Source organism: Salmo salar, chromosome 18 (genome assembly GCF_965601325.2).
Source record: "Salmo salar chromosome 18, fSalSal1, whole genome shotgun sequence".
NCBI lineage: Eukaryota > Metazoa > Chordata > Actinopteri > Salmoniformes > Salmonidae > Salmo > Salmo salar.
In genome coordinates, this window is record NC_138308.1 from 83,991,745 (window position 1) to 84,017,172 (window position 25,428).

The 25,428-nt window shown below is 41.8% G+C and overlaps 1 protein-coding gene across 1 annotated transcript; it reads right to left on the reverse strand.

Moving 5' to 3' along the window:
• Positions 1-745: 745 nt before the first annotated feature.
• LOC106578020 (calpain-1 catalytic subunit) lies at positions 746-23,458 on the reverse strand. Its single transcript, XM_014156556.3, has 21 exons — positions 22,917-23,458; positions 17,938-18,007; positions 16,559-16,677; positions 11,110-11,243; positions 10,688-10,856; positions 10,500-10,583; positions 10,200-10,285; positions 6,133-6,207; positions 5,813-5,973; positions 5,322-5,482; positions 5,153-5,164; positions 3,884-4,095; positions 3,720-3,759; positions 3,096-3,161; positions 2,951-3,008; positions 2,624-2,688; positions 2,343-2,411; positions 2,096-2,174; positions 1,785-1,901; positions 1,523-1,581; positions 746-1,192 (listed from the first exon to the last, which is right to left on the reverse strand). The coding sequence occupies exons 1-21, from the start codon at positions 23,166-23,168 to the stop codon at positions 1,166-1,168; spliced, it is 2,115 nt and encodes a 704-aa protein (XP_014012031.1). The 5' UTR covers positions 23,169-23,458; the 3' UTR covers positions 746-1,165.
• Positions 23,459-25,428: the final 1,970 nt, after the last annotated feature.

Consider the following 25,428-nt stretch of genomic DNA (forward strand, 5'->3'; position numbering starts at 1 on the left):
AGATTTTAGCCTCGCTCAAAACCCAAATTATGACATATCCACATTAATATAATTGTGTTCAGAAAGTTTTTATTAAAGTTTTGAAAAGATAGATATAGAGAAGTTAGATCATTCCATGATAGATGGCATAACAAGTCCAGAGTGTACATGGTAAACAACAGTCATGTGATTGCATAATGCATTTAAGACATTTTGGCGTTCATCTACACAGGAAATGTCAACTATAGTGTAATGGTAATGTGAGTGTCATACTGCTTCTGCTCCCTTCAATATCAGTCTATTTGGCAAGATGGGAAAATTTCTCGATCTATACTTTCAAAGGTTTGTTTATTTCTCTTTCTGCCAAGATACGTGCATTTTTCTCTACCTTCATAGAGGTTATATAGCTCCCCTACATCAATACATCTGACATTACATGCTTCAGGCCTGCTATTCCAATCAAATCAGTCATCCCTTATAACCAACATCCCAAATACAAAAATAACAATCAAATGATTTATGTTCCCCTTGAACACTGAAAAATGAGATAAAATAAAGGCATATCCTTGAAGTCTCTGTGCCCCCCCCCCCCCCCCAAAAAAGAGGATATCAAAGTGAGTATGCAGCATTACAATGATATTGTTAGTTTTTCCATTGAAAAGTATTCATATATCCGACTATGATAAAACTGTCATGCGGGTGATTCGATTCTCTAAGGATGATCAAGTACTTCCAAAAAACAACAGCGCTTTGCCCTCTCTGCAGAGGAATCATTTGACCCAGCAAACTCCATACTAACACCACCACCCCCTTAAACCTATTACGGACACAAACACTGGCTGCTGAAAGGAAGCCGCCATGTTGAAAATATGACAAGGCATCAATGAAATTTGGCACAAGGTGTAAACAAAAAGTTTAGGCAGTTTCCTTCCTATCCAATAGGAGGCAGTATCAAAATCTCCCACCAACTTCTATGTTACGGCCCCCTGTGAGTAGAATTGTCTCCCTCTGTTTCTAAGGTAACAGGCAAGGCTTTAGCACACCCGTATACTAAATGTTGTAAACATTCCAAGAGTTTTTAAAATCCATGGACCTCTGCAGCGTGGAGAGGAGGGACCAGGTAAAGGCACTTCTGAAAGGACATTAGTGCAGCCTGGTGCAGTAACATCAGAGGGTCAGTCCATCTCTAGGCAAACATGGTCAGGCTGATCCACTGCAGAGAGAAGGTGGAGAGGGAAAGGAGGTAAACAGTTTTACCACTGCAAAAAATAAATCCCAACTTCCCTCCACTCTACAGAGGGGATAGAAAAACAAATCTCTCCCTTTTCCTGTCAGTGGAGGCTGCTGAGGGGAGGACGGCTCATAATAATGGCTGGAATGGAGTCAGTGGAATGGCATCAAACGTGGTTTCCATTGGTTGATACCATTCCATTGACTCCATTCAAGCCATTACTATGGGCCATCCTCCCCTCAGCAGCCTCCACTGGTTCCTGTATACACCTGGAAAACAGATGAGATTGATAGAAATGTGAGATCTTCAGACCTGGAAGAAGTTGAGTTGTATGACTCCATCAGCATCTGTGTCCAACGTCTTGAAGGTCTCTGTAAAGTAGTGGAGAGAGAATTGTAAGAAATTGCTATCCTGTTTTCAAGCGCTCATAAATGTACTATAATCATGTAAATATATATTATTATTCTCAACAATCAAGACTATGACAAGTATTGCTTGATGGCCAATTTGAAGTGAGTTTATTAATACAAGGACTTAATAGGGAAAAAGTATGAAATATGACAAAATGACTCACTGAACATGGTCTCCAGCCTAACCAGGCAGGTAACAAAGTTGTCAAAGTCAACTGCCAAGTCAGCCTCAGTGTAACGCAGTATGATCAGCTGGAACAGGTGGTTTGTCAGCTTGAACCCTGGGGAAATAACAGACAAACCATAGGTGGGAACCATTTAAAAGCTAGATATGCTTTCATAAAGTTCCCATGGGTCAGACTTCAGGTGTCCGGTGTAGTCAGGTGTCCTGGTTTGGTTGAATACAACCAGTGATGATTCACTACAAATGAACTGGGCTGTGGTTTAAGGAAAGGAGGGACTGGGCTGTATTTACCTGCTGCCTCCAGAGCCATCCTCATCTCATAGGAACTCATGGTGCCTGACTTGTCCAGATCAAACTGACGGAATATAGTCTGGAGAGAGAGAAAGAGAGAGGAAGAAGACAAAGATAAGAAACTAGTGGAATGGCTCTACCAAGACTAGACAAGGAACATCAACAAGGAACTCACGAAGAGAGAGAAGGCTCAGTTTCACAGAATGACTCAGGTGAATAGCAGAACAGATGTTTAAGCTAATCTCACCAGGTATCGTTTGATCTTCTCCCACAGCACATGGAACTCTGTCAATCCCAGTTTACCACTACCATCAGTCTGAAGGACACGGTCAAGGAACCTTGTTTAGACAGACAGACAGACAGACAGACAGACAGACAGACAGACAGACAGACAGACAGACAGACAGACAGACAGACAGACAGACAGACAGACAAGAGAGAAAGGCAGAGAGACAGACATACAGAGGCAGAGAGACCAGAAAGAGAGGACTAATACTGTATAAAAATGCATCAATACACCAAGGATACGTCCATCAGGTTGATCATAGTCCGACAGGAATCTGGTCCAAATCCATCTGTTTTCAGATCTTTGTCTGTATCGGAGAGAGAGAGAGCGAGAGAGAGAAAGAGAGAGGAAGAGAGAGATAGGGGAAGATGGAGAGAGAATGAGAGAAGTGGAAAAACAAATTTTGCGTTTTCGAACTGCACCTGTAATATCCAAATCCAAATATTTACATATTTCCACTGTAAGGACCGACAGTTTGTGTTTCTGCTGAAGGCATGTGGCTGGGTTTTAGTCACACATACAGATACAGAGTAGAATACTGTGTCCTTATTCTATTCCTGTGGACTCACGCTTGGTCATGATCCTGTTCAAAATAGTCTGCAGCTCTGTGGCACTGATCTCCATGTCCTGTAGGCCAAACAGAGAGACCATGAGAAAAGACTACATCAGACCCTTCACTCTGCTCTACCCTCATTGCCCAACACGACTCCTCACCTCTCCAGCCAGTTGTCTAAACAGACTCTTGAAGCCAGCGTCGATCTGGCTCTCGTCCAGCTGGGTCTGAAACAAAGACAGAGGAATGTAAACTCACAGAGGAATGTAAACTCACAGAAGAATGTAAACTCCCAGAGGAATGTAAACTCCCAGAGGAATGTAAACTGACAGAAGAATGTAAACTCACAGAGGAATGTAAACTCACAGAAGAATGTAAACTCCCAGAGGAATGTAAACTCCCAGAGGAATGTAAACTGACAGAAGAATGTAAACTCACAGAGGAATGTAAACTGACAGAAGAATGTAAACTCACAGAGGAATGTAAACTCACAGAGGAATGTAAACTGACAGAAGAACGTAAACTCACAGAGGAATGTAAACTCAGAGGAATGTAAACTCACAGAGGAATGTAAACTGACAGAAGAATGTAAACTCACAGATGAATGTAAACTCCCAGATGAATGTAAACTCTTCACTTTGATTTGTTTAGGAATAGTGTATAAAAAATGGACTCCCTATTCCCTATATAGTGCACTACTTTCAACTAATGCCCTAATCAAAAGCAGCACACTATTTAGCGAATTAGGTGACATTTGGGACACAACCCATGTCTCCTCCACTCACCTCTGCTGGTAGTTCAGCTGTGACATCATCATCCAGCTCCCTAACAGACAGAAAATAACACCAGTATCAATATCCTTCAATCAAATGCATCACCTTATGCCATCCATAATCTCCATATCAACCTATCATATTTCCTGTCCACCTCTCACTTCTCCATCACTCACTCATAGTTGGCAGGTTTCTCAGAGAAGACCCTGAGGACGAAGTCTCCCTCCTTCTTGGGTTCAAAGGTGGAGGGGACAATGATGTACTCCCCAGCAGGCAGCTGGAAGCGAGAGCTCACCTCTCTCAGGTTGATGAAGAGCTCAGAGCGGGCGCTGGAACCGTGCGTCAGGAAGAAGTCTCTCTTCAGGTGGACGCCTGATTTACCCATGTACTAAGAGGACAGAGAGAGTAGTGGGAAAATGCTGTGAGGGAGGTGAACTCACTAACCCCTGACCTCTAACCTCTAACCCTTAACCCCTGATCTGCCCACATACTAAGGGCAGGGGAAAGCAGTATGAGTGAGTTAGTTAAACTAGGTGAACCTAACCCATGTACTAAGAGGATGGAGAGGAGGGAAAGCTCTGTGAGTGAATTAGTTGAATGACCTCTAACCCTTGACCTCTAACCCCTAATCCCACATATTGAGAAGAAAGCACTGTGGGCAAGTTAGTTCACTTCAGAGAAGTTGAGTTCATTGCACCCCTTCTAGGTGAACCTAACCCCTAACTGTGAGGGAAGTAAATCTCTGAACCCTTGACCTCTGAGCTTTGACCTTAAAGCGGCAATCAGCAGTTGAAACAATAACAAAGCGTTTTCCCCATCCCCGTTTCAGTAAAACGCTGTGGGACGGGGCTGGAGAAATGTAAACACTCTCACATTTTTGGACTATGGATGCAAGGAAAGACCATCCATGATATAGAAATGATAGTTCCAACTATGTTTTGAGGCTGTATGGTGTTTTTTTTTAATTGACTTTGTTCACAAACATTGAAGTTAAACAAGCTGATATGTTGGGTTCTGATGGGGTGACAGTTGAACTAAGCTCATGAGGCATTTCTATGTTCTATTCTTCAAGGCCGGCCTACATACCATAATGCCTACATACCATAATGCCTACATACCATAATAGTCTAAAAATGGATGCAGCAACTGCAGATCTCCCCTTTAAGAGCACAATGTTGCCACAGCATGAGGAGAATGCCACCATGCATCTCCATATGAGAGACAATTGGCCAATGAGCCTAAGTACGAGCTGCACTGACCATTATAGGCCTTTTGGCTGGATAACACTTCTTCAGATATGACACACTGTCCAACAGGTTTTAACGCACTCTAAATATCTAGCAAATGGACCAACAGGATCATAGTTATGCTGGACTCTTACAGCTTATCACAAGATTAACTTACAACCTAATGTCAAAGAATACTGGCCAGCAGAATATACATACCTCATTAGGAACCTGAAGAGAGACACAGAAAAAGATAGGAGTTAGATAGAAACATCCAGTCAATTCTACTTGTTCAAAACACTTTCCTTGACAAACTGTCGTATTGCCTTGCTTACACCTTAAAACTCAATGAAAAAAGTTTAACAAGATACAAAGATCAGTTTCTTGCCTCGTAGATGGCAAAACCGATGGTCTCCATGTCTTTGCCCTCCTTGCGTTTCTTTCTCCGGTCCTTCTGCATGAGCGCCACCAGGAAGCTGCAATCTGATTGTCCGGCTGTGTCGGGGTGTTGCAGGGCAACCTTGAATTGCGGGTTGATCCAGAATGTGGCTAGGGATTGTGGGGGAATCAGTTATTAGAAGACTCTAGAGAAGGAAACATTTTAATCAACTGTTTATTAGACACCATTTCTTTATCCTCACGCATCCAGTAGAAGTTGCTTTTAGGTACATATCTAGCTTCAGCCTACCCTCCCAAATCATAATCTTAACCATGGGAGAAAAACAACTCCTTTGCTCAGTGACTAGGAGTAACTGTCTTTATCCTTCTCTCTTTGCTACAGCCTTGCTGGGCCACTTCCCTCTCTCCTCTGCCTCCTTCCCTGCCTCCTTCTCTGCCTCCTTCCCTGCCTCCTTCTTTCCATCCTCCCTCCCTCCTCACCAGGGAAGTTCCTGCAGCCCCCAGCCGTGCTGCCTGACCTCCACTCCCCCTGGTAGACGACTGAGCTCCACTTCTTCTGCTGGGTGGCCTCCAGGGCGTCTGCTGTCAGGTTACAGATCTCCAGACGTGTGAACTCAAGCAGGAAGTCACTGAACGACATCCTGATAGAAGGGAGGGAGGGAGAGGGGGGAGGGAGATGGAGAGTCGGTCAGGTATACGATGCATTAGCGCACACATACTCTCAAATATCATACCGATCAGCCAATAAGACATCCGACTTGGTGTCACAAATACATACACATAAACACACACACACTCACCAGAACTCTCCGTCCTCACTGCAGTTCTGGAGTCGCCCTCTGACTGAGCGGTCAACACCCTCCCACTCTCTGGAGCTGAAACATCCACAATGAAAACACATCACTGACTGTATTTCAACAACAAATAGTAGTTATATGATAAGACAGCAAATAAACTCACTAGATATGCTATATAATATGTCAGCTATAAACTCACAGGTTTTATGACATATGATATGACAACTATAAACTCACAAGTTATATGATATATGATATGACAGCTTGTCACGCCCTGACCATAGAGATCCTTATTATTCTCTATGTTTGGTTAGGTCAGGGTGTGACTCGGGTGGGAAAATCTATGTTTTCTGTTTCTTTGTTTTTGGGCCGAGTGTGGGTCCCAATCAGAGGCAGCTGTCTATCGTTGTCTCTGATTGGGAATCATACTTAGGCAGCCTGTTTTTTTCCTGTGTTTGTGGGAGGTTTTTTTCTGTTTAGCCTCTGTTGCCTGACAGAACTGTACGTTTTTGTTTTTCGCCTTTTATTGTTTTGTTTGAGTGTGTTGTGATAATAAAGAATCATGAGCACTTACCACGCTGCGCTTTGGTCCCTTCTCCTTCAGACAACCGTTACACAGCTATAAACTCACTAGATATGCTATATGATATGACAACCATAAACTCACTAGTTATATGATATATGAAATGACAGCTATGAACTCACTAGATATGCTATATGATATGACAACTATAAATTCACAAGTTACATGATATATGATATGACAGCTATAAACTCACTAGTAATATGATATATGATATGACAGCTCTCCACTCACAAGTTATATGATATGACAACCATAAACTCACTAGTTATATGATATATGATATGACAACTATAAACTCACTAGTTATGTGATATATGATATGACAGCTATAAACTCACTAGTTATATGATATGACAGCTATAAACTCACTAGTAATATGATATATGATATGACAGCTATAAACTCACTAGTTATATGATATATGATATGACAACTATAAATTCACAAGTTACATGATATATGATATGACAGCTATAAACTCACTAGTTATATGATATTACAGCTATAAACTCACTAGATATGCTATATGATATGACAACCATAAACTCACTAGTTATATGAAATATGATATGACAGCTATAAACTCACTAGATATGCTATATGATATGACAACCATAAACTCACTAGTTATATGAAATATGATATGACAGCTATAAACTCACTAGATATGCTATATGATATGACAACCATAAACTCACTAGTTATATGAAATATGATATGACAACTATAAACTCACTAGTTATATGATATTACAGCTATAAACTCACTAGATATGCTATATGATATGACAACTATAAATTCACAAGTTACATGATATATGATATGACAACTAAAAACTCACTAGATATGCTATATGATAACTATAAATTCACAAGTTACATGATATATGACATGACAGCTATAAACTCACAAGTTATATGATATATGATATGACAGCTATAAACTCACAAGTTATATGATACATGATATGACAGCTATAAACTCACAAGTTATATGATATGACAGCTATAAACTCACTAGATATGCTATATGATATGACAGCTATAAACTCACAAGTTATATGATATGGCAACTATAAACTCACTAGTTATATGATATGACAGCTATAAATTCACTAGTTATATGATATGACAAATATAAACTCACTAGTTATATGATTTATGATATGACAGCTATAAACTCACAAGTTATATGATATGACAGCTATAAACTCACTAGTTATATGACATATGATATGACAGCTATAAACTCACAAGTTATATGATATGACAGCTATAAACTCACACGTTATATATGACAGCTATAAACTCACTAGATATGCTATTTGATATGACAGCTATAAACTCACTAGTTATATGATATATGATATGACAGCTATAAACTCACAAGTTATATGATATGACAGCTATAAACTCACAAGTTATATGATATGACAGCTATAAACTCACTAGTTATATGATATGACAGCTATAAACTCACACGTTATATGATATGACAGCTATAAACTCACTAGATATGCTATATGATATGACAACTACAAATTCACAAGTTACATGATATATGATATGACAGCTATAAACTCACTAGTTATATGATATATGATATGACAGCTATAAACTCACAAGTTATATGATATGACAGCTATAAACTCACAAGTTATATGATATGACAACTATAAACTCACTAGTTATATGATATGAGAAATATAAACTCACTAGTTATATGATATGACAGCTATAAACTCACTAGTTTTATGATATATTATGACAACTATAAACTCACAAGTTATATGATATGACAGTTATAAACTCACAAATTATATGATATTGATATGACAGCTATAAACCCACTAGTTATATGATATGACAGCTATAAACTCACTAGATACAGTGCATTCTGAAAGTATTCATTCCCCTTCCACATTTTGTTACATTACAGCCTTATTCTAAAATTGATTAAATAAAAACAATTCCTCATCAATCTACACACAATACCACATAATGACAAAGTAAAAACAGGTTTTTAGACATTTTTGCTAATTTATAAAGATAAATCACATTTACATAAGTATTCAGACCCTTTACCCAGTACTTTGTTGAAGCAATTTTGGCAGCGTTTACAGCCTCAAGTCTTCTTGAGAATGATGCTACAAGCCTGGCACACCTGTATTTGGGGAGTTTCTCCCATTCTTCTCTGCAGATCCTCTCAAGCTCTGTCAGGTTGGATGGGAAGCATTGCTGCACAGCTATTTTCAGGTCTCTCCAGAGATGTTTGATCGGGTTCAAGTTGGGGCTTTGGCTGGGCCACTCAAGGACATTCAGAGACTTGTCCCGAAGCCACTCCAGCATTGTCTTGACTGTGTGCTTAGGGTCGTCGTCCTGTTGGAAGGTGAACCTTCACCCCAGTCTGAGGTCCTGAGCGCTCTGGAGAAGGTTTTCATCAAGGACCTCTCTGTACTTTGCTCCTTTCATCTTTCCCTTGATTCTGACTAGTCTCCCAGTCCCTGCCGCAGAAAAACATCTCCACAGCATGATGCTGCCACCACCATGCTTCACCGTAGGGATTGTGCCAGGTTTCATCCAGACGTGATGCTTGGCATTCAGGCCGAAGAGTTTAATCTTGGTTTCATCAGACCAGAGAATCTTGTTTCTCATTGTCTGAGTCCTTTAGGTGCCTCCGAGAGGGCTGTCATGTGCCTTTTACTGAGGAGTTGCTTCCATCTGGCCACTCTACCATAAAGGCCTGATTGGTGGAGTGCTGCAGAGATGGTTGTCCTTCTGGGAGATTCTCCAAGCTCCACAAAGGAACTCTAGAGCTATGTCAGAGTGACCATCGGGTTCTTGGTCACCTCCATGACCAAGGCCCTTCTCCCCTGATTGCTCAGTTTGGCCGGGCGGCCAGCTCTAGGAAGAGTCTTGGTGGTTCCAAACTTCTTCCAACTAAGAATGATGGAGGCCACTGTGTTCTTGGGGACCTTCAATGCTGCAGAAATGTTTTGGTACCCTTCCCCAGGTCTGTACCTCAACACAACCCTGTCTCAGAGCTCCACGGACAATTCCTTCAACCTCATGGCTTGGTTTTTTTTCTGACACGCACTGTCAACTGTGGGACCTTATATAGACAGGTGTGTGCTTTTCCAAATCAACTCCAATCAAGTTATAGAAACATCTCAAGGATGATCAATGGAAACAGGATGCACCTGAGCTCAATTTCGAGTCTCATAGCAAAGGGTGTGAATACATATGTAAATAAGGTATTTTTGTTTATATATTTAATAGATTTGCAAAAAGTTCTAAAAACCTGTTTTTGCTTGGTCATTATGGGGTATTGTGTGTAGATTGCTGAGTTTTATTTTGTATTTAATCCATTTTAGAATAAAGCTGTAATGTAACAAAATGTGAAACTAGTCAAGGGGTCTGAATATATGTTATATGACACATGATATGTAATATGAGAGGTGTAAAGTGAAGCTTCTGTCTCGTACTTGTCACTCCAGGCCCCAGTCCACTCTATCTCTCCCCAGGGGTTGCGGATACGGACCAGTTTGGTCTTATTCCCCCTGTACACCACCTGATGGAGAAGGATACTGCATTACACAGATGTTTAGTAGCTGGGCAAATCACCAGCCTTGAGTCAATCAAACTGATGAAAAGGGAAACACATTTGTACTGGTTTCAACGCTGTCTTTTCTGTCCAATCGGATGTAATTATTGTTCTCTCTGTTTAGAACCCCACTAAAACAAACTGGGATTACCCTCTTAGCGTCAATCAAACATTGGCTCACCTCGTCGACCCCTGTCAATGAGTAGGCGTGGCCTTTCACTAGCTTCTTAAAGGTCACGGCCTCCATGTCATGACTGCCGGTGATCTGGGGATAGAGAAAGGACACGGTCAGGGAAGACACACGCACACACACGTACACACACTGCTACATGTGTCTGTTCAGCGTATGTGAGGGGTATCGGTACTGACGTCTATGGAGCAGCCCAGCAGTGAGCCTCTCTCCACGGCCCGGCTGATGATGCTGTAAAGGTCAGAGGGCGCCTTCCTCAGCTCGAACATCTCCGTCACCCCTCCTGTGAAGTCCTCAAAACCCTCTGACGTACTGCCTCCCGACAGAGCCTCATAACAGCCATTCAACCTGCAACAAGGGTTGACAATTCTGTGTCAAAAGTCTATGTAAGACCACAAATCACTCTACAATATGCATACAGACATATCATTTTATATTGACATTTTGGTCATTTAGCAGACGCTCCAATCCAGAGCGATTTACTGATATAATAACACACACAAACATATACATAGACAGAGTGAAAGAAATGCAAAGCCCACGTTTACATTTCAATTCTTCTAACCACCCTCTTCTCCTCTCCTTCCTCATCCCTCCTTACTTGGCATAGGCCTTCTCCAGCAGGGCGCTCCAGAACTCTCCTCCCTCGGCAGAGTGGACAAACAGCAGCTTCCCATCCTTCACCGGCAGCCTGTCATCGATCACCACCTCCACCCACTCCCCATACTGCCAGAACTACAAAACAGAGACACTAGGGAGTTTGTAACCATCTCAGAACTACAACACACATACAGTAGGGAGTTTATAACTATATCAGAACTACAACACACAGACAGTAGGGAGTTTATAACCATATCAGAACTACAACACACAGACAGTAGGGAGTTTATAACCATATCAGAACTACAACACACAGACAGTAGGGAGTTTATAACCATATCAGAACTACAACACACAGACAGTAGGGAGTTTATAACCATATCAGAACTACAACACACAGACAGTAGGGAGTTTATAACCATATCAGAACTACAACACACAGACAGTAGGGAGTTTATAACCATATCAGAACTACAACACACAGACAGTAGGGAGTTTATAACCATATCAGAACTACAACACACAGACAGTAGGGAGTTTATAACCATATCAGAGCTACAACACACAGACAGAAGGGAGTTTATAATCATATCAGAACTACAACACACAGACAGTAGGGAGTTTATAACCATATCAGAGCTACAACACACAGACAGAAGGGAGTTTATAATCATATCAGAACTAGAATGAAGAGTAGAGTAGAATGAAGGGAGTTGTCTCTGGAAGCTGATCCATGGTCAGTTTTCCACAAGGATCATATTCATGTTACTATACACACCAAGAGTGAATACACAGAACATTGAAGAAGACAACAACAAAAATCCCCTCCCCCGCGGATAAGCAGGGAGTTTATGATCACTAACAGCCAATGACCACCAGAGGTCAGAGGTGGCACTAGAACCAGCTCATCGTAGATAGAGCTCAACAGGGGAAATAAGGAACTAAGACTGAGGTAACAACCAGAGGAAGTCATGGTGGGTTCCATGTAGTCTGCCTACACCACTGTGATGCCAGTACGCTTTTAGAGGGAGAAACACAGGCTGCTCAGTAATGTATCACACTCCTCAGCTGCATGCAGTTGACTGATGCAATAACGGCAAGGCAATACAGCTCCACCAGACCAGATGAGATGAGGGAAACCAGGGTCATGTAGAGTATCTATGAAGTACATGGCTCTGGGAAACACTAATGGAACCACATTGAAGACATTTTTTCCCCAAAGTGTCAGAACCAGAAGCCGCAATGATACTTACGAGAGTGCATGAGTGTGTGTGTTTGTGTGTGCGCATGAGTGGGTGTGTGCATGAGTGTGTGTGTGTGCCTGTGTACATGTATGAGTGTGTGTGTGTGCGTGCACGCGTGTGTGTGTGTGTGTGTGTGTGCGTGCATGCATGAGTGTGTGTGTATGTATGTGTGTGTTTGTGTGTGTGCCTGTGAACGTGCATGAGTGTAAGTGTGTGATCAAGATCTCAGCAAAAAAGAGTATAAAATAAATAATACTAATACTGAGCAATATTGTATGCTCAAAAAATATATTTATTTTACACAAGTACAATTGCTCACATAGAGATGTTGTTTAACAAGTAGTATGTTTTTTCTAAATAAGATGGGGGTCAAAAGGATTGCTACCCCTGTTTCCAATACCAAGAATACATGGAACATTATATGGTGCTTTTCAGTTTCCTAAAGGCACTTTACAATTGTAGAAACGAAACAAAAAACAGAGATACTTTGTGAGGATAACGGCACTGGGGCTTCTTCTAAAATGTTTTATGAGATTGGAGAACACACATTCCTCCATACGGAATCTTTCCAGATCCTTGATATCCTTCGTCTGCTCTTATGGACCGCCCTCTTCAGTTCAAACCACAGGTTTTCAATGGGGTTCAAGTCCAGAGACTGAGATGGCTGTTGCAAAATGTCGATTTTGTGGTCAACTAACCATTTCTCATGTCTGCTTGGTGTTATTGTCTTGCTGGAAAATGCACCTGCGGCCAAGTGTCAGCCTCCTGGCAGAGGTAACCAGGTTTTGGGTATAAATTTCCTCCGACTTGGTAAAGTTCATGATGCCGTTGACCTTAACAAGGGCCACAGGACCAGTGGAAGCAAACCAAACATAACGTCAAAGATACACCACCATATTTTACAGTAGGTATGAGGTACTTTTCTTGTTAAGGTCAACGGCATTGACTCCGCCAGGACATTTTAAACAAAAAACTGGTCGCCTCTGCCAGGAGGCTAAAACTTGGCCACAAGTTAATCTTCCAGCAAGATAATAACCCCAAGCACTCATCTAAATCCACAAAGAAATTATTAATTGACCACAAAATCTACATTTTGCAATCTCAGTCTCCGGAATGGAACCCCATTGAAAACCTTTAGTTTGAATTGAAGAGGGCAGTCCATAAGGGCAGTCGAAGGATATCAAGGATCTGGAAAGATTCTGTATGGAGGAATAGTTTAAGCTCCCTCCCAACGTGTTCTCCAATCTTATAATCACAAGGGCAGGGTGCTAGAGTATTGAAAACAAGGTGCCAATAATTTTGACCCTCATCGTTTTTAGATTATTTTTTAATTACTTTTTTAAAGACCCATTGAAGTCAACATCTGATGAATCTAACACTGTAAAAGTGTGATTTTTTATCAGTGTTATTTCCTGATAGTTTCTTGTTGCAAATACAATCTAGACAGGACCTTCTAATCAGCAGGTTTGCATGGGAGGAAGTTTTGGCATTCCATGGTGACATCACCATGCAGTCAATTGATTAATAGACCAATAACAAAGAGCGTTCCAAACCTCTCAGCTTTCCCCTCCCCCACCCAGACCACTCCCAGACAGTAATAGAAATATTCTTGCTTGATCATTTTTTGTTGCCCATTTTAATGGAAATCTATTCAAGTAAGGTACTTAATTGTTACCCAAAAATGATCTGATATTGATATAAAAACAGCTGCATTAGACCTTTAAACAAAATCTATTTAGCTGATAAATTGTATTAGCATAAAATAAACTGAAAACAACTCAAATAAAACTGTTCTTTCTGGTTCATCCCCATTGTTTAGGTGAAAGACAGACAATGAATGCATTTAATGCCTGCTCTGTGGTTGTCCCATTAGGCAAGGGATTTTGAAATCAACCAAACTGCAAAGACATATTAGCCAACATATAGTAGCTAAACCGGGGCGTCGCAAAAGCAGTCTTTTTTTTCACCTGCTAAACTGGAAATGCAACTTCAGGGCTGGGCTGACACAGAGAAGTGGGTGGGGTTATATCCTGCCTGTTTGGCCCTGTCCGGGGGTATCATCGGATGGGGCCACAGTGTCTTCTGATCCCTCCTGTCTCAGCCTCCAGTATTTATGCTGCAGTAGTTTATGTGTCGGGGGGCTAGGGTCAGTCTGTTACATCTGGAGTATTTCTCTTGTCTTATCCGGTGTCCTGTGTGAATTTAAATATGCTCTCTCTAATTCTCTCTTTCTGTCTTTCTCTCGGAGGACCTGAGCCCTAGGACCATGCCTCAGGACTACCTGGTATGATGACTCCTTGTTGTCCCCAGTCCACCTGGCCGTGCTGCTGCTCCAGTTTCAACTGTTCTGCCTGCGGCTATGGAACCCTGACCTGTTCACCGGACGTGCTTGTTGCACCCTCGACAACTACTATGATTATTATTATTTGACCATGCTGGTCATTTATGAACATTTTAACATTTTAACATCTTGACCATGTTCTGTTATAATATCCACCCTGCACAGCCAGAAGAGGACTGGCCACCCCTCATAGCCTGGTTCCTCTCTAGGTTTCTTCCTAGGTTTTTGGCCTTTCTAGGGAGTTTTTCCTAGGGAGTTTTTCCTAGCCACCGTGCTTCTTTCACATGCTTTGCTTGCTGTTTGGGGTTTTAGGCTGGGTTTCTGTACAGCACTTTGAGATATCAGCTGATGTACGAAGGGCTATATAAAAATAAATTTGATTTGATTGATTTGAGAAGTACCACAACACTCCCTCCTCCACAGACACACAAGAGGGGGAATCACATTATGATCACATTACTGAATCTACACTATCAGCCTTTATGGGGCATATCCCAACTTCCACTCAAAGTTGAACACATTGATGACAATAACAGAGGAAGTGAACATTTGATGTAGGTGGAAGTTAGGATTCATTCCTATCATAACTATATCTCAATGTATCTATTTAGCAGAGTTGGGGTCTGATCCACATAAATCCAATCAATTTGTGAACTGATGTATTCCAGTTCAACGGACAGGATAATTTTAACTTAAATTCACCCCAACGTTATCACAACAATATTTGAGATAAACACACCTGTGGTGGCTACAAGAAAGTAAACCATATCGTAGTCAAAGAGCCAGCGGCACTTAAAGTAACTTAATGTAATTGTCAAGTGTTTCCAGATTTCTATGAAATATGACCTATAATTAATTACAATACGAGTGAAATACTTTCCCCCCCAAAAAAGGCAATTAAGTAGGTTAAAAAGCAGCTTTTCCGTGTTGTAATGGTGGGGCTGTATACCTGTTATGAAAAATATGAATGCGAGTAGATTGCTGATTGGCCAGCTCACCCAATGAGGTTGGACGATGTCATTATCTTTCAGGAAATAGCAAGCATTTTTTAAATGTTTAAGATACAAGTTTGAGGTTTTTGAAGTGTTTTTTTTCTCAAATGTATGCTTTGGCCTCAAATACGAGTATAAGATGAATCAACAACATTACTTGGGTATGAGTTAACAGAATATAAACTTTGAAAGGGGGATTTTCACTGGACAGTTACTTTAAACTGTGCAGTTAATTTACCCTTTCACTTTCTGATCAAATCAAATCACATTTTATTGGTCACATACACATGGTTAGCCGATGTTAATGCGAGTGTATCGAAATGCTTGTGCTTCTAGTTCCGACCGTGCAGTAATATCTAACAAGTAATCAATTTCACAAGTAAACAATTTCACAACAACTACATTATACGCACACAAGTGTATAAGAATGAATAAGAATATGTACATATAAATATATTGATAAGCGATGGCCGTGCGGCATAGGCAAGATGCAGTAGATGGTATAGAGCACAGTATATACATATGAGATGATTAATGTAGGGTATGTAAACATTATATAAAGTGGCATAGGCCTGGCAAGAAGCAGGAAGAGGTTCCTCGGTTCAGTTCTGATGTACTCAAATCCTACCTAGGTGTATTGTTTGCAGATAAAGTGTTTATAACTAGTTTATTACTCATTAACTGTGACAGTCGAGATTTTGACTGAACGATCCAGAAATGTCAAGCAGAGAATTTAGGCCGCTTTTTAGTTTTTTTATGCCTTTTCTATAAATACTTGAGCTAAATATCAACTGTAGATCCAGTATTTGGGAAATCAACAGGAATATCATAATATACAGTAGTAATAGAAACAGGAAGTGAGTGTGTGTTGACCTGGAAGTGGAAGATGCCAGCGTACTGTCCTCCGAAGTCCTGTCCATGAGGAACCACTCTGTGGAGGAGATTATCATTCAAAGTCAACGAAGCTATGGCTGCCAGCAACCAGCAGTCACCTGTAACACACACACACGCACATACACACACACGCACACACACACACACACACACACACACACACACACACACACACACACACACACACACACACACACACACACACACACACACACACACACACACACACACACACACACACACACACACACACACAACATAAAACCTCAGTCATAGGTAGACTACGGCAATGATAGCAATGCATTGTATCAGTCATCCCTTCAAGAAGTCAACAACCATTCATTAGAAGGGTGAGTTTTTCTGGCCACATGTTCTGACCAGGAAAAACTCTGTCTGCTAGTCATAGCATTCAACTAATGCCCAGAGTTTTTCCTGCTCTAGCAACACGATAAGGTAAAACTCCTCCCCTTGTTCATCATTTATCTCTTCAAAAGTTTCCAACTGTTCTTCCTTTGAATAATTTCTTGCCTCAAGGGTAGGTGAAGCTAGCTATCTGACAACAACACGTAATCTCAGACATTACTTATTAATTGCAGACAGATACTGCAGTCTGTTTCTGTCTGCTGTGGGAACGAATCACTTCAGCCTGAAGTGGTAAAAACCTTGTAAAACTGGAATGCACCTTATAAGCAACCTGTAAAGAGAGAGGGGTCCAAACATCTGTTAACACACCCTTCACCATGACCCATACGAAACCTCCCATGAGTGTTTGACTTTGAACTGGACCAACAGTATGCTGCTTCAATCACTACACCTACCTCTAACAGAAGAGGACATAAGACAACGCTCCTGCAGAGTATAGAGGTTACTATTTCGTTTTGAAGATGTGAGGTAGCAGAGCGGGGTATAAATTATTCATCCTCTGCAGGGTTTAGAGGAAAACACCTCAATGTCAATCAAAACTTTTCTGTGGGCATATTCATCTTTCTTTCTCTCGCTTTCCATTTCTCTCTTTCTCTCTTTCTCCCTCTCTCCATCTCTCTCTCCATACCTCTCTCTTCTAATTTCTTTGCGTTTATTTAACCAGCTAAGTCCCATTGGGATACACATCTCTGAGCTTGCCAAGAGGCAGCATCATAATCATACTTACAAATACAATTCCTCCCATGGCTCTCTCTCTCCCACCTCCCTCTCTCCCACCTCTCTCTCTCTTTCCTACCTCTCGCCCCCACCTCCCACCTCTCTCTCTTCCCTACCTCTCTCCCCCACCTCCCACTCTCCCCTACCTCCACCCTCTCTACTCTCTCTCTCTCTCCTACCCTTCTCTCTCCGTGAAAGCTGACTAAGTGGTTATTCACCCAGAGCTCCCTGGCAGATATCAGTGCGAGTGGCTCCATCCATTATGAACTGGGGACGGGTACAGATCTCCTGTTGAGAGAAAGAGAGAGCGAGAGAAAGAGAGAGGAAAAAAAATAATTAACAAAAAATCTGAGCAAACTAGAATGCTGTTTGGCCAAAAACAGAGAGAACACAGTGGTAGAATACCTAACCACTGCGACTGACACAAATTTAAGGAAAGCTTTGACTATGTACAGACTCAGTAAGCAAAGCCTTGCTATTGAGAAAGGCCACCATATGCAGACCTGGCTCTCAAGAGAAAACAGGCTATGTGCACACTGCCCACAAAATGAGGTTGAAACTGAGCTGCACTTCCTGGCCTCCTGCCAAATGTATGACCATATTAGAGACACATATTTCCCTCAGATTACACAGATCCACAAAGAACTTGAAAACAAACTCAATTTTGATAAACTCCCATATCTATTGGGTGACCTGTTGCCACAAGAAAAGGGCAACCAGTGAATAACAAACACCATTGTAAATACAACCCATATTTATGTTTAATTATATTCCCTTTTGTACTTTCACTATTTGCACATAATAAGACATTTGAAAGGTCTTTATTCTTTTGGAACTTTTGTGAGCGTAATGTTTACTGTAACTTTTGTTTATTGTCTATTTCACTTGCTGTGGCAATGTAAACATATTTTTCCCATGCCAATAAAGCCCATTAAATTGAAATGAAATTGAAATTGAATTGAGAGGGGAAATATATATATGAGAGAGAGAGAGAGAGAGAGAGAGAGAGAGAGAGAGAGAGAGAGAGAGAGAGGGGAAGATATATGAGAGAGAAAGAGAGAAAGAGAGAGAGAGAGAGAGAGAGAGAGGGAGAGAGAGAGAGAGAAAGAGGGAGAGAGAAAGTGAGTGAGAGAGAGAGAGAGAGAGAGAGAGAGAGAGAGATGGGAAGATATATGAGAGAGAAAGAGAGAAAGAAAGAGGGAGAGAGAGAGAGAGGGAGAGAGAGAGAGAGAGAAAGAGGGAGAGAGAAAGTGAGTGAGAGAGAGAGAGAGAGAGAGAAGAGAGAGAGAGAGAGAGATGGGAAGATATATGAGAGAGAAAGAGAGAAAGAAAGAGGGAGAGAGAGATGGAGAGAGATAAAACAACTGTTTGTAATCTATTTTAAACCTTTCAGATTCTTTCTTTTTCAGTCTCTCAACTTTCACTCACTCACACTGGCTGACTGTTATTTATACTGAGCTCTCTTCCTGTTCTACCCCACAACTCTCAGTCAAAACAAACTCTGAGCTCTGTCTGCTTCTGAGAGAGAGAGAGAGAGAGAGAGAGAGAGAGAGAGAGAGAGAGAGAGAGAGAGAGAGAGAGAGAGAGAGAGGAAGAGGGGTTAGATCACATACAACAATCAGTCCAAGGTAGGGATTATAACCTCAGCTGAACACTGACATTTCACCTTTCCTTTCCCCACACTGCACCTCAACACAAATAACTGCTGTGCTCTTTGCACACTGACCACCATGTAATCTCTGTTGTCAATCGCCCAAGTGATTCCTAGACTACGTCATTAAAAAATAATTTTTGGAAAAGACATTTCCACTACGTTACTGGATACTGTATCTCCTGTCTCTGTCTCTTAACCATCCCTCATCCACAGTTAACTCAACACAGAGCAGTGTGAGCGCTAGTTAGCTACGCTATACAAAGCTTTTTACGCATTTTAGGCTGTGGAGCAGAGCCGTGTGGTGTGTGTTCTCTCCAGGGATGTCAATATCACAGTTCTGAGGGAAGAGGCGTTGGAGGAGATGCATTCTGGAAGGGACTACGGAGAGATGGAGCGTGAAGAGCATTAGGAAAGAACGGCCCAACAGCTAGGACACACGGCATGAAACACACACACACACAGCATTAAACAGAAACACTCAGACACACACACACAGGGCGGCACTGGAACATGCACACACACACACTTACATACACACACACACACACACACACACACACACACACACACACACACACACACACACACACACACACACACACACACACACACACACACACACGGCATGAAACACACACACACAGCATTAAACAGAAACACTCAGACACACACACACACACAGGGCAGCACTGGAACATGCACACACACCACACACACACACACACACACACACACACACACACACACACACACACACACACACACACACACACACACACACACACACACACACACACACACACACACACACACACACACACACAGTTGCCTTTAAAAGATAAATAATGATGTCCTAGTCCAACTGTATGAGGGTAGTGTTATATTGTGTTGTGTTGTCATATTCATATGGGCCCTTTAAGGATCGGGACTAAACTCAGTAAGGTTCAGTCCGGGTTTTCCTTCGAATAGTCCATACAACTAGGGCGCAAAGTTCTCCTGGTCAGGTGATGTGGACTGCTCTAAGATAAGTTCAGTTAGAATACGATCTAGGGTCAGTAATAATATGGACTGGGTTCAGTAAGAATATGTTCTAGGTTCAGTTACAATATGGTCTAGGTTCAGTAAGAATATGGTCTAGGTTCAGTAAGAATATGGTCTAGGTTCAGTAAGAATATGGTCTAGGTTCAGTAAGAATATGGTCTAGGTTCAGTAAGAATATGGTCTAGGTTCAGTAAGAATATGGTCACGTCCTGACCATAGTAAGATGTTATTTTCTATGGTAGAGTAGGTCAGGGCGTGACAGGGGGTGTTTTGTGTTTTTCTATATTTTCTATATCTATGTTTAGTTCTAGTTTTCTATTTCTATGTTGTTGTTTTTTGGGATGATCTCCAATTAGAGGCAGCTGGTCCTCGTTGTCTCTAATTGGAGATCATAATTAAGTTGGGTTTTTTCCACCTGTGTTTGTGGGTAGTTCTTTTCTGTTTAGTTAGTCTGTGTACCTGACAGAACTGTGAGCTGATCGTTTTCGCTTTTATTATTTTCTTTAGTGTTCTGAGTTAGAAAATACATTTCATCATGAGAACTCAAGACGCTGTGCTTTGGTCCCCTCTCTACGACAGCCGTTACAAATATGTTCTAGGTTCAGTTAGAATATGGTCTAGGTTCAGTAAGAATATGGTCTAGGTTCAGTTAGAATATGGTCTAGGTTCAGTAAGAATATGGTCTAGGTTCAGTTAGAATATGGTCTAGGTTCAGTTAGAATATGGTCTAGGTTCAGTTAGAATGTGGTCTAGGTTGAGTTAGAATATGGTCTAGGTTCAGTAAGAATATGGTCTAGGGGTTCAGTTAGAATATGGTCTAGGTTCAGTTAGAATATGGTCTAGGGGTTCAGTTAGAATATGGTCTAGGTTCAGTTAGAATATGGTCTAGGTTCAGTAAGAATATGGTCTAGGTTCAGTAAAAATATGGTCTAGGTTCATTAAAAATATGGTCTAGGTTCAGTAAGAATATGGTCTAGGTTCAGTAAGAATATGGTCTAGGTTCAGTAAGAATATGGTCTAGGTTCAGTAAGAATATGGTCTAGGTTCAGTTAGAATATGGTCTAGGTTCAGTTAGAATATGGTCTAGGTTCAGTTAGAATATGGTCTAGGTTCAGTAAGAATATGGTCTAGGTTCAGTAAGAATATGGTCTAGGTTCAGTTAGAATATGGTCTAGGTTCAGTAAGAATATGGTCTAGGTTCAGTAAGAATATGGTCTAGGTTCAGTTAGAATATGGTCTAGGTTCAGTTAGAATATGGTCTAGGTTCAGTTAGAATATGGTCTAGGTTCAGTTAGAATATGGTCTAGGTTCAGTTAGAATATGGTCTAGGTTCAGTAAGAATATGGTCTAGGTTCAGTTAGAATATGGTCTAGGTTCAGTTAGAATATGGTCTAGGTTCAGTTAGAATATGGTCTAGGTTCAGTTAGAATATGGTCTAGGTTCAGTAAGAATATGGTCTAGGTTCAGTTAGAATATGGTCTAGGTTCAGTTAGAATATGGTCTAGGGGTTCAGTTAGAATATGGTCTATGTTCAGTTAGAATATGGTCTAGGGGTTCAGTTAGAATATGGTCTAGGTTCAGTTAGAATATGGTCTAGGTTCAGTAAGAATATGGTCTAGGTTCAGTTAGAATATGGTCTAGGTTCAGTAAGAATATGGTCTAGGTTCAGTTAGAATATGGTCTAGGTTCAGTTAGAATATGGTCTAGGTTCAGTTAGAATATGGTCTAGGGGTTCAGTTAGAATATGGTCTATGTTCAGTTAGAATATGGTCTAGGGGTTCAGTTAGAATATGGTCTAGGTTCAGTAAAAATATGGTCTAGGTTCATTAAAAATATGGTCTAGGTTCAGTAAGGACAGGTACGGCCAGGAGTTTCCTGCATCTAGCTGGTAACTAGAGCCCAGGGAGAGGAAAGGTCTAACACTATAGTGTCTGCAGGTTTCACTCCTCCCTTGGAACTGATTGATCAATTAAGGTCACTGATTATTTAGGAACTCCCCTCAATTGGTTGCTTATGTCATAATTGGACACAAATTAAAAGGCAATAACAAAAACCAGCAGACACGCGACCCTCTGTAGAATGGATTGACACCACTGAATAGATTGACACCCCTGAATAGATTTACACCCCTGTATGGTATGACACCCCTGTATGGATTGACACCCCTGCATGGTATGACACCCCTGCATGTATTTACACCCCTGTATGGATTGACACCCCTGTATGGTATGACACCCATGAATGGTATGACACCCCTGTATGGATTTACACCCCTGTATGGATTGACACCCCTGTATGGTATGACACACATGAATGGTATGACACCCCTGTATGGTATGACACCCCTGTATGGTATGACACCCATGAATGGTATGACGCCCCTGTATTGATTGACACCCCTGTATAGTATGACACCCATGTATGGATTGACACCCCTGGACTAATAGGGTCAGTAGGGAAGGAGAAGGATCAGCCTAAACTCCATCCTCTGTATCATCTCACCGGGGGTCTCTTCCAGCGTACTCCCTGGGTCTTGGAGGAGCGGGGTCCCAGCTCATTGAACCCCAGAGAGGAGGCGACGCAGGGGAACAGGCTGTCCTCAAACAGGCTGCTGCTCTGGAGACACTGGGCCCTCAGCCACTCAAAGTCCTGGCCCTGGAACTTGACGGCGTTGTGGTTCTGACCCAGACCCTCGTCCCGGTCCCACTGGCTCCGCAGCTTGGCGGCCATCCCCGACGCGTACACCTGCTCCATTCTTACCTACAGCAGACGGCTGTGGCAGGGGTCTGAGGTCACAGCTGATCCAGGGAGCCTGTCAGGGAGGAGGTTTATGGCTGATGTCCAATCAGGAATCAGACAGGGAACAGACAATTAAGAGGTGTGAGTTAAAGATAAGGCTGGGATAATAGACTGTGACTTAATGTTGGCTTAATGGAACACAGTGACAGTCCTAGTCATGTAAAGGTGACAGAGTGGGGACTGGAGGATGACTGGAGGATGACTGGAGGATGACTGGAGGATGACTGGAGGATGACTGGAGGGTGACTGGAGGGTGACTGGAAGATGGGCTCAGGAGTAAGATGTCTTCTTCACAGCACCAGGCAGATCTCAGAGCCACGGCAACAATATGAAGCAATTCACTGAATATCTGCTTGACTGGCTGTAAATTTTTGCAGACAGAGCTCAGAAGCCAATAGGGTGAGACTCTACCTTGTTATCCCACCAACACCCCTGGAAAACAGAGAGCGAGAAAAAGATCAATTAAATTCAAAAACATGAATATCTGCTTATGTTAAACGGCTGTACGAATGTATACGTCATTCAATTACAGGCTTGTTCAGCTCTGTGCAGCACAACAACAACAAAAGGATACACAGGTAAGACAGAGAGTTAGCAAATAGCACGTTGCCTCCCCTACCGCTGATTCATTTGCAGACAGCCGTGCATGCTAGCTAGCATAGGATTACACACAATAATAGTCCCATCAATCAAACTCTGTAGTTCAGTTCTCTATCGAATAACACTGTAACACACTGTGAACAGTGTTGAGTCATAAGTGATTGTCTCGAGGAGATGGTGTAACTTGGTGTATTGGATGCTATTGTGTGTGTGTGTGTGTGTGTGTGTGTGTGTGTGTGTGTGTGTGTGTGTGTGTGTGTGTGTGTGTGTGTGTGTGTGTGTGTGAGACAGAGTGTAAACAGTGGGTTACTGAGAGGGTGTGGTGCCGTTTAACCTAGAGGAGAACATGCAAAAAAACTCTCTCAGGCTCTCTGGTGACTACTGCACAGTCAGAGGAACTGCTGCCTGTTTCAGTTTGCTGTCATTAGTTCCACAGCCTCTCTTTTATTATTTCTAACCTGTTTCCTCACATCACTCTATTTCTTCACTCTCCCCCTTTCTCACTCTTGTTCTCCCACAAACAAACACAAATAGAGAGAGAGAGAGAGAGAGGGAGAGAGAGAGAGAGAGGGAGAGGGAAAGCGAGAGAGAGAGAGAAAACAACTACTTCTAATCTATTTTAAAAGTTGTCTGACTTTCAAATGTTTAGTCTGTTTAACATCTCTTTCTCTCTTCCTTTTTCGGTCTCTCAAATTTCACTTACTCACACTGGCTGACTGTTATCTACAATGAGTTCTCTTCCTGTTCTACCCCTCAGCTGTCAGCCAAAACAAACCCTGAGCTTGTCTGCTTCTCATTGGTTCAGAGAGTGGCAGGAGAACCCAGTCACAGCTTTCACCTACTACACTGAGCCACACCCATCACCTATGGCCTGTTCTGCCTTTGACTGACTCAAACATTCTTCTGGTCAGAGTTGTGCATATAGTTAGTAGGAGTCTTCTCAACAAGAAGGGTTTCAACTTATTTGAATATTCAGAGTTCCTCACATGTAGAATATTTCTCTGTTTGCGCCTCACTGCAAATAGTTTCATTGATATGAAATGACAGATTAGTAGTCTGCAAGTCCAGACTCATCATAACTACATCAACCCTACTGCTGTTCCAGTGAAATACTTGATGTTTCTGACTGTACTGTAGCATATTACTACTGTGTCCGTATTGCTACTGAAGTAGCCTAAAACTGAGATTGAAAAAAATCGATGAAACAACAACGTGGCACTACAGACGTCTGTATTACATAGAAGATAACAGAGAGAGAGAGAGAGAGAGAGAGAGAGAGAGAGAGAGAGAGAGAGAGAGAGAGAGAGAGAGAGAGAGAGAGAGAGAGATAGAGAGAGAGAGAGAGAGAGAGAGAGAGAGAGAGAGAGAGATAGAGAGATAGAGAGAGAGAGAGAGAGATAGAGAGAGACAGAGAGAGAGAGAGAGAGAGAGAGAGAGAGAGAGAGCCCTTTATGGTTGTGAGGTCTAGGTTCTGCTTACCAACCAAGAATACACAAAATGGGACAAACACCATATTGAGACTCTGTCATGGTTCCTCCTGTTACCAGAGGGCGGCAGAGACCGTCCTATAGACATTAACGACACTCAGGTGTGTCCTATTTACTCGTTATGATTT

Coding starts and splice junctions, on each gene's coding strand:
- LOC106578020 (XM_014156556.3), bottom strand. CDS start 23,168: ATGGAGCAGGTGTACGCGTCGGGGATGGCCGCCAAGCTGCGGAGCCAG. Junction 5,483..5,812: donor GGGCTGCAGGAACTTCCCTG/GTGAGGAGGGAG, acceptor CACAATCCCTAG/CCACATTCTGGATCAACCCG. Junction 2,689..2,950: donor GAACAGGATCATGACCAAGC/GTGAGTCCACAG, acceptor TCTCCGATACAG/ACAAAGATCTGAAAACAGAT.